This window comes from Coregonus clupeaformis, unplaced genomic scaffold (assembly GCF_020615455.1).
Source record: "Coregonus clupeaformis isolate EN_2021a unplaced genomic scaffold, ASM2061545v1 scaf0060, whole genome shotgun sequence".
Classification (NCBI taxonomy): Eukaryota; Metazoa; Chordata; class Actinopteri; order Salmoniformes; family Salmonidae; genus Coregonus; species Coregonus clupeaformis.
The window spans coordinates 300,001-313,627 of record NW_025533515.1 but is presented as its reverse complement, the minus strand read 5'-3'; the positions used below and the strand labels follow the sequence as shown (position 1 = coordinate 313,627).

The 13,627-nt window shown below is 50.8% G+C and overlaps 2 protein-coding genes across 2 annotated transcripts in view; both read left to right on the top strand.

Moving 5' to 3' along the window:
• Positions 1-3,343: 3,343 nt before the first annotated feature.
• fgfr3 (fibroblast growth factor receptor 3) overlaps positions 3,344-13,627 on the top strand; it is a 223,313-nt gene continuing 213,029 nt past the window's right edge. The window contains exon 1 of the mRNA XM_041869152.2: positions 3,344-3,948. The gene's annotated coding sequence lies outside the window, so the exon portion shown is untranslated. The remainder of the gene's footprint in view (positions 3,949-13,627) is intronic.
• On the top strand, positions 4,223-9,697 carry LOC123483278 (S-antigen protein-like). The gene is made up of 3 exons (XM_045212883.1): positions 4,223-4,301; positions 6,372-8,080; positions 8,960-9,697. The coding sequence occupies exons 1-3, from the start codon at positions 4,223-4,225 to the stop codon at positions 9,695-9,697; spliced, it is 2,526 nt and encodes an 841-aa protein (XP_045068818.1).

The following is a 13,627-nucleotide window of genomic DNA, read 5'->3' as shown; positions in this document are numbered from 1 at the left end:
GAATGGCTGGAGCGGAATGGGTGGAGCGGAATGGGTGGAATGAGGAGAACGGGCTCGTGGTAATGACTGGAGCAGAATCAGTGGAATGGGGAGAACGGGCTCGTGGTAATGGCTGGAGCGGAATGGGTGGAGCGGAATGGGTGGAGCGGAATGGGTGGAATGGGGAGAACGGGCTCGTGGGAATGGCTGGAGCAGAATCAGTGGCATGGGGAGAACGGGCTCGTGGTAATGGCTGGAGCGGAATGGGTGGAATGGGGAGAACGGGCTCGTGGGAATGGCTGGAGCAGAATGGGTGGAGCGGAATGGCTGGAGCGGAATGGCTGGAGCGGAATGGGTGGAGCGGAATGGGTGGAGCGGAATGGCTGGAGCGGAATGGGTGGAGCGGAATGGGTGGAATGGGGAGAACGGGCTCGTGGTAATGACTGGAGCGGAATGGGTGGAGCGGAATGGGTGGAGCGGAATGGGTGGAATGGGGAGAACGGGCTCGTGGGAATGGCTGGAGCAGAATCAGTGGAATGGGGAGAACGGGCTCGTGGTAATGAGTGGAGCGGAATGGGTGGAATTGGGGAGAACGGGCTCGTGGTAATGGCTGGAGCAGAATAGGTGGAGCGGAATGGCTGGAGCGGAATGGCTGGAGCGGAATGGGTGGAGCGGAATGGCTGGAGCGGAATGGGTGGAGCGGAATGGGTGGAATGGGGAGAACGGGCTCGTGGTAATGACTGGAGCGGAATGGCTGGAGCGGAATGGGTGGAGCGGAATGGGTGGAATGGGGAGAACGGGCTCGTGGGAATGGCTGGAGCAGAATCAGTGGAATGGGGAGAACGGGCTCGTGGTAATGGCTGGAGCGGAATGGGTGGAGCGGAATGGGTGGAGCGGAATGGGTGGAATGGGGAGAACGGGCTCGTGGGAATGGCTGGAGCAGAATCAGTGGAATGGGGAGAACGGGCTCGTGGTAATGGCTGGAGCGGAATGGGTGGAATGGGGAGAACGGGCTCGTGGGAATGGCTGGAGCAGAATGGGTGGAGCGGAATGGCTGGAGCGGAATGGGTGGAGCGGAATGGGTGGAGCGGAATGGGTGGAATGGGGAGAACGGGCTCGTGGTAATGGCTGGAGCAGAATAGGTGGAGCGGAATGGCTGGAGCGGAATGGCTGGAGCGGAATGGGTGGAGCGGAATGGCTGGAGCGGAATGGGTGGAAGCGGAATGGGTGGAATGGGGAGAAACGGGCTCGTGGTAATGACTGGAGCGGAATGGCTGGAGCGGAATGGGTGGAGCGGAATGGGTGGAATGGGGAGAACGGGCTCGTGGGAATGGCTGGAGCAGAATCAGTGGAATGGGGAGAACGGGCTCGTGGTAATGGCTGGAGCGGAATGGGTGGAGCGGAATGGGTGGAGCGGAATGGGTGGAATGGGGAGAACGGGCTCGTGGGAATGGCTGGAGCAGAATCAGTGGAATGGGGAGAACGGGCTCGTGGTAATGGCTGGAGCGGAATGGGTGGAATGGGGAGAACGGGCTCGTGGGAATGGCTGGAGCAGAATGGGTGGAGCGGAATGGCTGGAGCGGAATGGGTGGAGCGGAATGGGTGGAGCGGAATGGGTGGAATGGGGAGAACGGGCTCGTGGTAATGGCTGGAGCGGAATGGGTGGAGCGGAATGGGTGGAATGGGGAGAACGGGCTCGTGGTAATGGCTGGAGCAGAATGGGTGGAATGGGGAGAACGGGCTCGTGGTAATGGCTGGAGCGGAATTGGTGGAATGGGGAGAACGGGCTCGTGGTAATGGCTGGAGCGGAATGGGTGGAATGGGGAGAACGGGCTCGTGGTAATGGGTGGAGCAGAATGGGTGGAATGGGGAGAACGGGCTCGTGGTAATGGCTGGAGCGGAATGGGTGGAATGGGGAGAACGGGCTCGTGGTAATGGCTGGAGCGGAATAGGTGGAGCGGAATGGGTGGAGCGGAATGGGTGGAATGGGGAGAACGGGCTCGTGGGAATGGCTGGAGCAGAATCAGTGGAATGGGGAGAACGGGCTCGTGGTAATGGCTGGAGCGGAATGGGTGGAGCGGAATGGGTGGAATGGGGAGAACGGGCTCGTGGTAATGGCTGGAGCAGAATGGGTGGAATGGGGAGAACGGGCTCGTGGTAATGGCTGGAGCGGAATTGGTGGAAGGGGGAGAACGGGCTCGTGGTAATGGCTGGAGCGGAATGGGTGGAATGGGGAGAACGGGCTCGTAGTAATGGCTGGAGCGGAATAGGTGGAATGGGGAGAACGGGCTCGTGGTAATGGCTGGAGCGGAATGGGTGGAATGGGGAGAACGGGCTCGTGGTAATGGCTGGAGCGGAATGGGTGGAATGGGGAGAACGGGCTCGTGGTAATGGCTGGAGCGGAATGGGTGGAATGGGGAGAACGGGCTCGTGGTAATGGCTGGAGCGGAATGGGTGGAATGGGGAGAACGGGCTCGTGGTAATGGCTGGAGCGGAATCAGTGGAATGGGGAGAACGGGCTCGTGGTAATGACTGGAGCGGAATGGCTGGAGCGGAATGGGTGGAATGGGGAGAACGGGCTCGTGGGAATGGCTGGAGCGGAATGGCTGGAGCGGAATGGCTGGAGCGGAATGGGTGGAATGGGGAGAACGGGCTCGTGGTAATGGCTGGAGCGGAATCAGTGGAATGGGGAGAACGGGCTCGTGGTAATGACTGGAGCGGAATGGCTGGAGCGGAATGGGTGGAATCGGGAGAACGGGCTCGTGGGAATGGCTGGAGCGGAATGGGTGGAATGGGGAGAAAGGCTCGTGGGAATGGCTGGAGCGGAATCAGTGGAATGGGGAGAACGGGCTCGTGGTAATGACTGGAGCGGAATGGCTGGAGCGGAATGGGTGGAATGGGGAGAACGGGCTCGTGGTAATGAGTGGAGCAGAATGGGTGGAATGGTATCGAATACATCAAACACATGGTTTCCATGGTTTCCAGGTGTTTGATGCCATTACGCCGTTCTGGCCATTATAATCAGCCATCCTCCCCTCAGCAGCCTCCTGTGCTATAAGAGCACCTAGTGTGAGTGTAGATAATCAGCGTGGACAGACCAATAACGACCAATTGATTGTATTGTAGAAGAGATGGGAGGCGCCTTCCTACGCCTCTCGTCCTCCCCACCTACGGATCTGCTGAAAGCCTCGAGCGGGCTGGCAGGAAACACCCGAAGCTTGAAATCTGATATTTTCTCTTTTTTCCAACTGACTGCAGCTCGCGCTTCCACATCGCCACCGAGAGAGAGACGGAGGATCTCGAAGCGGAGCTGCTTTTATCTGACGCGTCAGTCAGTAGGATCAGGTCAGTCAGTAGGATCAGGTCAGTCAGTAGGATCAGGTCAGGCAGTAGGATCAGGTCAGTCAGTAGGATCAGGTCAGTCAGTAGGATCAGGTACACTGCGCAGCGGCGCGTGGGACTCCAGCGGTACTTCACCAGCAACCAACCAGCGCGAGACAGCAGTTCCAGTCCGGTCTCGAGGCAGCAACACTACGGAGCAGAGCGGCACGAGCTGATCCTTCTCCCCCGGTCCCGACCCGGTCCTTACCGAACTGTCCAGAAACCAGAGAGAGAGAGAGAGATGATGAAATCACGTGGATTATATAGTCACTAACTGTCTTCTTGGACTGATACAACAGCAGAACACGACGCGGTTGAAAAAGGATTTAGACTTGAAGACTGAAGAGATCGTTTCGTAGGGATATCTCTCTGCCCCTGTGGAAGTGTTGCTCAGGCAGGCTCTTGTTAGGATTTGATTTTAGAAACTGCATAATATTACAACTACAACACTTGTAGACGGATTTATATATAGAGAGTGTTTTTGGAGCAGTTTTGAGGAACAGTTTTGTTTATTTTTCTGGTGATAATTAACTCCTATAAAGGATCGCTGTCAAAACGGAATCACAAAAAAAGGATTACAATCCTTGGGTAAGACTGATTACATATGATTTTATTATTATTATTATTATTATTATTATTATTATTATTAATATTATTATATTGTCGTTGTTACGATATAAGAGAGAAAGCTGTGTGAATATAGGAGGCGACTAAATGCAAGCAGCACTTCCTTGATTATAGTCTTCTAGAGTTAGACAGACAGGTTGGGTGACTAGAAACCAGTTGGACTGTTGTTACCGTCGGCATCCATAACACCCCTTAAACCGGGTATGTGAGCATATAGAGAGCTGAGCGTCTCAGGATGAGCTATCTGCTATCAGAGCTCTTTTGTTCCCGGTTCGCCGTGGCCCGTTCCCCCGGACAGGTGCTGCAGAGAGCGGGTATGTCTGTCAGTGTTCACCGCTGTCTGCTCTGGGCGCACAGGTGCGCTATAGGGACCACCATACACGGCGCTGCTGTCGGCTAAAAGGCGGTACATGGTCAATCTGCTGTCTGTAGTGGCCGTACAGCATTTACTGCGATATGGCCTCTGCAGAAGTCAGGGCATGAATACTTCTCCCTTTGTTGACCAGAGCAGAGCTGTTGTGAAGGAAGTTGTGAAGGAAGTGAATTGGTGTTTATACAGGACCTCCCACCTTCAACCAATCATGTCAATGCAGAGCTATAAGGAGCTATAAGGAGCCCTTAACATTGATACAACAGTTGGGAGGCACAGAGCAATGCGGAACAGAGCTCAATTTGGCCTATGCATACCTCCAGAGGCTCCGCAGTTTCGTCACACTCTCCATACGGATCCACTGACCACCAACGGATCGAGCATAAATTGGCTTTAATACTGTGTTGGAACCCTCGGAGACCCACCCACGCTTCTATCTGATAGTTATAGTTGACTGTTAATGTAGACTGGGATGGATAACATACTGCAAATGTGATGCGGTCTCTAATGGCTGCCCAATAAGTGATCTATTGTAGATTGGAATTGGTTCATCACGATCAATAGGTCAATATAAGTAATTTATTGTAAAGGTTGGGCAATAATGTTTTGGTTATAAATAGCCTAACTAAATATTCAGTTAATTATGGTTGTGCAATCTACACTCTATAATTAGTATTTTAGTATTTATAAAGTCAAGTAATTGCAACCTCCATTCTGTTGTGAATGTGGCATTTCGCTTGAGGAATTACACATCACCCTTCCTTCACCAGAATGTTCCACAATGCTGCTTCACCAACCTTACTGTACATTACATTTTACATTTTAGTCATTTAGCAGACGCTCTTATCCAGAGCGACTTACAGTTAGCGAGTGCATACATTATTTTTTTCATACTGGCCCCCTGTGGGAATCGAACCCACAACCCTGGCGTTGCAAACGCCATGCTCTACCAACTGAGCTACATCCCTGCCGGCCATTCCCTCCCCTACCCTGGACGACGCTGGGCCAATTGTGCGCCGCCCCATGGGTCTCCCGGTCGCGGCTACGACAGAGCTACTGCTTTCAGCCGTGTTCATCTCCCATCTTGACAGATATTAGGTTGAATGAAGGTCGATGTAGCCCATGGTGCACAGCACATCCTCCGCTCCATGACACCACTCTCCCCAGTCAGTCTGAGAGACATATTTGTTTACTCTTCCAAATGGCCCAATAACCTCCTACTCTTAGGCCTTTTTATTAATTCATTTGACTAAATGTAATACCTTTGTTCATTTTACAAGCCTAACATTTGTGTACAAGCCTAACATTTGTGGGCCTATCTTTTTGGTGTTACAGTATTGTCTCATTCACGAGAGCCGACCACTAATTGATAATGAAATCGAAGAAAGACCTGCCAAACCAAGCCGTCACCAAACCGTAGCCAAACCAAGCCGTCACCAAACCGTAGCCAAACCAAGCCGTCACCAAACCGTAGCCAAACCAAGCCATCACCAAACCGTAGCCAAACCAAGCCATCACCAAACCGTAGCCAAACCAAGCCATCACCAAACCGTAGCCAAACCAAGTTGTCACCAAACCGTAGCCAAACCAAGCCGTCACCAAACCGTAGCCAAACCAAGCCATCACCAAACCGTAGCCAAACCAAGCCATCACCAAACCGTAGCCAAACCAAGCCATCACCAAACCGTAGCCAAACCAAGCCATCACCAAACCGTAGCCAAACCAAGCCATCACCAAACCGTAGCCAAACCAAGCCATCACCAAACCGTAGCCAAACCAAGCCATCACCAAACCGTAGCCAAACCAAGCCATCACCAAACCGTAGCCAAACCAAGTTGTCACCAAACCGTAGCCAAACCAAGCCGTCACCAAACCGTAGCCAAAACAAGCCGTCACCGAACCGTAGCCAAACCAAGCCGTCACCGAACCGTAGCCAAACCAAGCCGTCACCAAACCGTAGCCAAACCAAGCCGTCACCAAACCGTAGCCAAACCAAGCCATCACCAAACCGTAGCCAAACCAAGCCGTCACCAAACCGTAGCCAAACCAAGCCGTCACCAAACTGTCAAGGCGATAAACAATGTGAGTCATGGGGAGGACAATGTGAGTCATGGAGAGGACAATGTGAGTCATGGGGAGGACAATGTGAGTCATGGGGAGGACAATGTGAGTCATGGAGAGGACAATGTGAGTCATGGGGAGGACAATGTGAGTCATGGGGAGGACAGTGTGAGTCATGTGAGTCATGGGGAGGACAATGTGAGTCATGGGGAGGACAATGTGAGTCATGGAGAGGACAATGTGAGTCATGGAGAGGACAATGTGAGTCATGGAGAGGACAATGTGAGTTATGGAGAGGACAATGTGAGTCATGGAGAGGACAATGTGAGTCATGGAGAGGACAATGTGAGTCATGGAGAGGACAATGTGAGTCATGGGGAGGACAATGTGAGTCATGGGGAGGACAATGTGAGTCATGGAGAGGACAATGTGAGTCATGGGGAGGACAATGTGAGTCATGGGGAGGACAGTGTGAGTCATGTGAGTCATGGGGAGGACAATGTGAGTCATGGGGAGGACAATGTGAGTCATGGAGAGGACAATGTGAGTCATGGAGAGGACAATGTGAGTCATGGAGAGGACAATGTGAGTCATGGAGAGGACAATGTGAGTCATGGAGAGGACAATGTGAGTCATGGAGAGGACAATGTGAGTTATGGAGAGGACAATGTGAGTCATGGAGAGGACAATGTGAGTCATGGAGAGGACAATGTGAGTCATGGAGAGGACAATGTGAGTCATGGGGAGGACAATGTGAGTCATGGGGAGGACAATATGAGTCATGGGGAGGACAGTGTGAGTCATGTGAGTCATGGGGAGGACAATGTGAGTCATGGGGAGGACAATGTGAGTCATGGAGAGGACAATGTGAGTCATGGAGAGGACAATGTGAGTCATGGAGAGGACAATGTGAGTTATGGAGAGGACAATGTGAGTCATGGAGAGGACAATGTGAGTTATGGAGAGGACAATGTGAGTTATGGAGAGGACAATGTGAGTCATGGAGAGGACAATGTGAGTTATGGAGAGGACAATGTGAGTCATGGAGAGGACAATGTGAGTCATGGAGAGGACAATGTGAGTCATGGAGAGGACAATGTGAGTCATGGGGAGGACAATGTGAGTCATGGGGAGGACAATATGAGTCATGGAGAGGACAATGTGAGTCATGGGGAGGACAATGTGAGTCATGGGGAGGACAGTGTGAGTCATGTGAGTCATGGGGAGGACAATGTGAGTCATGGGGAGGACAATGTGAGTCATGGAGAGGACAATGTGAGTCATGGAGAGGACAATGTGAGTCATGGAGAGGACAATGTGAGTCATGGAGAGGACAATGTGAGTCATGGGGAGGACAATGTGAGTCATGGAGAGGACAATGTGAGTCATGGGGAGGACAATGTGAGTTATGGAGAGGACAATGTGAGTCATGGGGAGGACAATGTGAGTCATGGGGAGGACAATGTGAGTCATGGGGAGGACAGTGTGAGTCATGTGAGTCATGGGGAGGACAATGTGAGTCATGGGGAGGACAATGTGAGTCATGGAGAGGACAATGTGAGTCATGGAGAGGACAATGTGTGTCATGGAGAGGACAATGTGAGTCATGGAGACGACAATGTGAGTCATGGGGAGGACAATGTGAGTCATGGGGAGGACAATGTGAGTCATGAGAGGACAATGTGAGTCATGGAGAGGATAATGTGAGTCATGGGGAGGACAGTGTGAGTTATGGAGAGGACAATGTGAGTCATGGAGAGGACAATGTGAGTCATGGAGAGGACAATGTGAGTCATGGGGAGGACAATGTGAGTCATGGAGAGGACAATGTGAGTCATGGAGAGGACAATGTGAGTCATGGGAGAGGACAATGTGAGTCATGGAGAGGACAATGTGAGTCATGGAGAGGACAATGTGAGTCATGAGAGCAAGTGCGAGGACAATGTGAGTCATGGAGAGGACAATGTGGAGTAAGTCATGGGGAGGACAATGTGAGTTATGGAGAGGACAATGTGAGTCATGGGGAGGACAATGTGAGTCATGGAGAGGACAATGTGAGTCATGGAGAGGACAATGTGAGTCATGGGGAGGACAATGTGAGTCATGGAGAGGACAATGTGAGTCATGGAGAGGACAATGTGAAGTCATGAGAGGACAATGTGAGTCATGGGGAGGACAATGTGGAGTAGAAGACAATGTGAGTCATGGGGAGGACAATGTGAGTCATGGAGAGGACAATGAGTCATGGAGAGGACAATGTGAGTCATTGGGGAGGACAATGTGAGTCATGGAGAGGACAATGTGAGTCATGGAGAGGACAATGGAGTCATGGAGAGGACAATGAGTCATGGAGAGGACAATGTGAGTCATGGGGAGGACAATGTGAGTCATGGGGAGGACAATGTGAGTCATGGAGAGGACAATGTGAGTCATGGAGAGGACAATGTGAGTCATGGGAGAGGACAATGTGAGTCATGGGGAGGACAATGTGAGTCATGGAGAGGACAATGTGAGTCATGGAGAGGACAATGAGTCATGAAGAAAATGAGTCATGGGGAGGACAATGTGAGTCATGGAGAGGACAATGTGAGTCATGGAGAGGACAATGTGAGTCATGGAGAGGACAATGTGAGTCATGGGGAGGACAATGTGAGTCATGGAGAGGACAATGTGAGTCATGTGAGTCAATGCGAGGACAATGTGAGTCATGGGGAGGACAATGTGAGTAATGGAGAGGACAATGTGAGTTATGGAGAGGACAATGTGAGTCATGGGGAGGACAATGTGAGTCATGGAGAGGACAATGTGAGTCATGTAAGTCATGGGGAGGACAATGTGAGTTATGGAGAGGACAATGTGAGTCATGGAGAGGACAATGTGAGTCATGGAGAGGACAATGTGAGTCATGGAGAGGACAATGTGAGTCATGGGGAGGACAATGTGAGTTATGGAGAAGACAATGTGAGTCATGGGGAGGACAATGTGAGTCATGGAGAGGACAATGTGAGTCATGGAGAGGACAATGTGAGTCATGGGGAGGACAATGTGAGTCATGGAGAGGACAATGTGAGTCATGGAGAGGACAATGTGAGTCATGGAGAGGACAATGTGAGTCATGGGGAGGACAATGTGAGTTATGGAGAAGACAATGTGAGTCATGGGGAGGACAATGTGAGTCATGGAGAGGACAATGTGAGTCATGGAGAGGACAATGTGAGTCATGGGGAGGACAATGTGAGTCATGGGGAGGACAATGGAGTCATGGAGAGGACAATGTAGTCATGGAGAGGACAATGTGAGTCATGGAGAGGACAATGTGAGTCATGGAGAGGACAATGTGAGTCATGGGGAGGACAATGTGAGTCATGGGGAGGACAATGTGAGTCATGGAGAGGACAATGTGAGTCATGTGAGTCATGGGGAGGACAATGTGAGTCATGGGGAGGACAATGTGAGTAATGGAGAGGACAATGTGAGTTATGGAGAGGACAATGTGAGTCATTGGGAGGACAATGTGAGTCATGTGAGTTAGTAAGTTTTAAACCACAAAACTTTGGGAAATCACGTTCATTTGCATTTCACAGACCAAGCTACGGCAACGCTAAGACGAGGTAGCCAGATTTCAGACAGGACAAATTTAGTAAATGGTTTATATAGTAAATGGTTGAACCCCAAAATGTAAACAGATCCTCAGTTGTGCATGTTGCCCAGACTGACAGCATCCCTGTTTCAAAGAAGTGTCGAATAAATTCCAGTTCCGGCATAATTTATAATACAAATGTGTACTGACTGATGAACACAGTGTCAAATTACTTTTCAGTGTGTTGACAGAAAATCTGAAATCACCATCCACAAGTAAAACATAGTCAGGGGGCTCCATACAGTAGTAGTAGTCAGGGGGCTCCATACAGCAGTAGTAGTCAGGGGGCTCCATACAGTAGTAGTAGTCAGGAGGCTCCATACAGTAGTAGTAGTCAGGAGGCTCCATACAGTAGTAGTAGTCAGGGGCTCCATACAGTAGTAGTAGTCAGGAGGCTCCATACAGTAGTAGTAGTCAGGAGGCTCCATACAGTAGTAGTAGTCAGGGGCTCCATACAGTAGTAGTAGTCAGGGGCTCCATACAGTAGTAGTAGTCAGGGGGCTCCATACAGTAGTAGTAGTCAGGGGCTCCATACAGTAGTAGTAGTCAGGGCTCCATACAGTAGTAGTAGTCAGGAGGCTCCATACAGTAGTAGTAGTCAGGAGACTCCATACAGTAGTAGTAGTCAGGGGCTCCATACAGTAGTAGTGCAGGAGGCTCCATACAGTAGTAGTAGTCAGGAGCTCCATACAGTAGTAGTAGTCAGGAGGCTCCATACAGTAGTAGTGTCTGGCTCCATACAGTAGTAGTAGTCAGGAGGCTCCATACAGTAGTAGTAGTCAGGAGGCTCCATACAGTAGTAGTAGTCAGGGGCTCCATACAGTAGTAGTAGTCAGGGGCTCCATACAGTAGTAGTAGTCAGGAGGCTCCATACAGTAGTAGTAGTCAGAGGCTCCATACAGTAGTAGTAGTCAGGAGGCTCCATACAGTAGTAGTAGTCAGGGGGGCTCCATACAGTAGTAGTAGTCAGGGGGCTCCATACAGTAGTAGTAGTCAGGAGGCTCCATACAGTAGTAGTAGTCAGGAGGCTCCATACAGTAGTAGTAGTCAGGGGGCTCCATACAGTAGTAGTAGTCAGGAGGCTCCATACAGTAGTAGTAGTCAGGGGGCTCCATACAGTAGTAGTAGTCAGGAGGCTCCATACAGTAGTAGTAGTCAGGGGCTCCATACAGTAGTAGTAGTCAGGAGGCTCCATACAGTAGTAGTAGTCAGGGGGCTCCATACAGTAGTAGTAGTCAGGAGGCTCCATACAGTAGTAGTAGTCAGGGGGCTCCATACAGTAGTAGTAGTCAGGGGCTCCATACAGTAGTAGTAGTCAGGAGGCTCCATACAGTAGTAGTAGTCAGGGGGCTCCATACAGTAGTAGTAGTCAGGGCTCCATACAGTAGTAGTAGTCAGGGGCTCCATACAGTAGTAGTAGTCAGGGGGCTCCATACAGTAGTAGTAGTCAGGAGGCTCCATACAGTAGTAGTAGTCAGGAGGCTCCATACAGTAGTAGTAGTCAGGCTCCATACAGTAGTAGTCTGGCTCCATACAGTAGTAGTAGTCAGGAGGCTCCATACAGTAGTAGTAGTCAGGAGGCTCCATACAGTAGTAGTAGTCAGGAGGCTCCATACAGTAGTAGTAGTCAGGAGGCTCCATACAGTAGTAGTAGTCAGGAGGCTCCATACAGTAGTAGTAGTCAGGGGGCTCCATACAGTAGTAGTAGTCAGGGGCTCCATACAGTAGTAGTAGTCAGGATGCTCCATACAGTAGTAGTAGTCAGGGGCTCCATACAGTAGTAGTAGTCAGGAGGCTCCATACAGTAGTAGTAGTCAGGAGGCTCCATACAGTAGTAGTAGTCAGGAGGCTCCATACAGTAGTAGTAGTCAGGAGGCTCCATACAGTAGTAGTAGTCAGGGGGCTCCATACAGTAGTAGTAGTCAGGGGGCTCCATACAGTAGTAGTAGTCAGGGGGCTCCATACAGTAGTAGTAGTCAGGAGGCTCCATACAGTAGTAGTAGTCAGGAGGCTCCATACAGTAGTAGTAGTCAGGGGGCTCCATACAGTAGTAGTAGTCAGGGGGCTCCATACAGTAGTAGTAGTCAGGAGGCTCCATACAGTAGTAGTAGTCAGGAGGCTCCATACAGTAGTAGTAGTCAGGAGGCTCCATACAGTAGTAGTAGTCAGGGGGCTCCATACAGTAGTAGTAGTCAGGAGGCTCCATACAGTAGTAGTAGTCAGGAGGCTCCATACAGTAGTAGTAGTCAGGGGGCTCCATACAGTAGTAGTAGTCAGGAGGCTCCATACAGTAGTAGTAGTCAGGGGGCTCCATACAGTAGTAGTAGTCAGGGGCTCCATACAGTAGTAGTAGTCAGGGGGCTCCATACAGTAGTAGTAGTCAGGAGGCTCCATACAGTAGTAGTAGTCAGGGGCTCCATACAGTAGTAGTAGTCAGGAGGCTCCATACAGTAGTAGTAGTCAGGGGCTCCATACAGTAGTAGTAGTCAGGGGGCTCCATACAGTAGTAGTAGTCAGGAGGCTCCATACAGTAGTAGTAGTCAGGGGCTCCATACAGTAGTAGTAGTCAGGAGGCTCCATACAGTAGTAGTAGTCAGGAGGCTCCATACAGTAATAGTAGTCAGGGGGCTCCATACAGTAGTAGTAGTCAGGAGGCTCCATACAGTAGTAGTAGTCAGGGGGCTCCATACAGTAGTAGTAGTCAGGGGGCTCCATACAGTAGTAGTAGTCAGGAGGCTCCATACAGTAGTAGTAGTCAGGGGGCTCCATACATTAGTAGTAGTCAGGAGGCTCCATACAGTAGTAGTAGTCAGGAGGCTCCATACAGTAGTAGTAGTCAGGAGGCTCCATACAGTAGTAGTAGTCAGGAGGCTCCATACAGTAGTAGTAGTCAGGAGGCTCCATACAGTAGTAGTAGTCAGGGGCGCCATACAGTAGTAGTAGTCAGGAGGCTCCATACAGTAGTAGTAGTCAGGGGGCTCCATACAGTAGTAGTAGTCAGGGGGCTCCATACAGTAGTAGTAGTCAGGAGGCTCCATACAGTAGTAGTAGTCAGGAGGCTCCATACAGTAGTAGTAGTCAGGGGCTCCATACAGTAGTAGTAGTCAGGGGCTCCATACAGTAGTAGTAGTCAGGGGGCTCCATACAGTAGTAGTAGTCAGGGGCTCCATACAGTAGTAGTAGTCAGGGGGCTCCATACAGTAGTAGTAGTCAGGGGGCTCCATACAGTAGTAGTAGTCAGGAGGCTCCATACAGTAGTGGTAGTCAGGAGGCTCCATACAGTAGTAGTAGTCAGGGGGCTCCATACAGTAGTAGTAGTCAGGGGGCTCCATACAGTAGTAGTAGTCAGGGGGCTCCATACAGTAGTAGTAGTCAGGGGGCTCCATACAGTAGTAGTAGTCAGGGGGCTCCATACAGTAGTAGTAGTCAGGAGGCTCCATACAGTAGTAGTAGTCAGGGGGCTCCATACAGTAGTAGTAGTCAGGAGGCTCCATACAGTAGTAGTAGTCAGGAGGCTCCATACAGTAGTAGTAGTCAGGGGGCTCCATACAGTAGTAGTAGTCAGGAGG

Bases quoted from the DNA above. Each gene is read 5' to 3' on its own strand.
- LOC123483278 (XM_045212883.1), top strand. From the start codon at position 4,223: ATGAGCTATCTGCTATCAGAGCTCTTTTGTTCCCGGTTCGCCGTGGCC. The intron at 4,302-6,371 runs GTATGTCTGTCA...ACCAAACCGTAG, and splicing joins ACAGGTGCTGCAGAGAGCGG to CCAAACCAAGCCGTCACCAA. The intron at 8,081-8,959 runs GTGAGTCATGAG...TGAGTCATGAAG, and splicing joins TGAGTCATGGGGAGGACAAT to AAAATGAGTCATGGGGAGGA.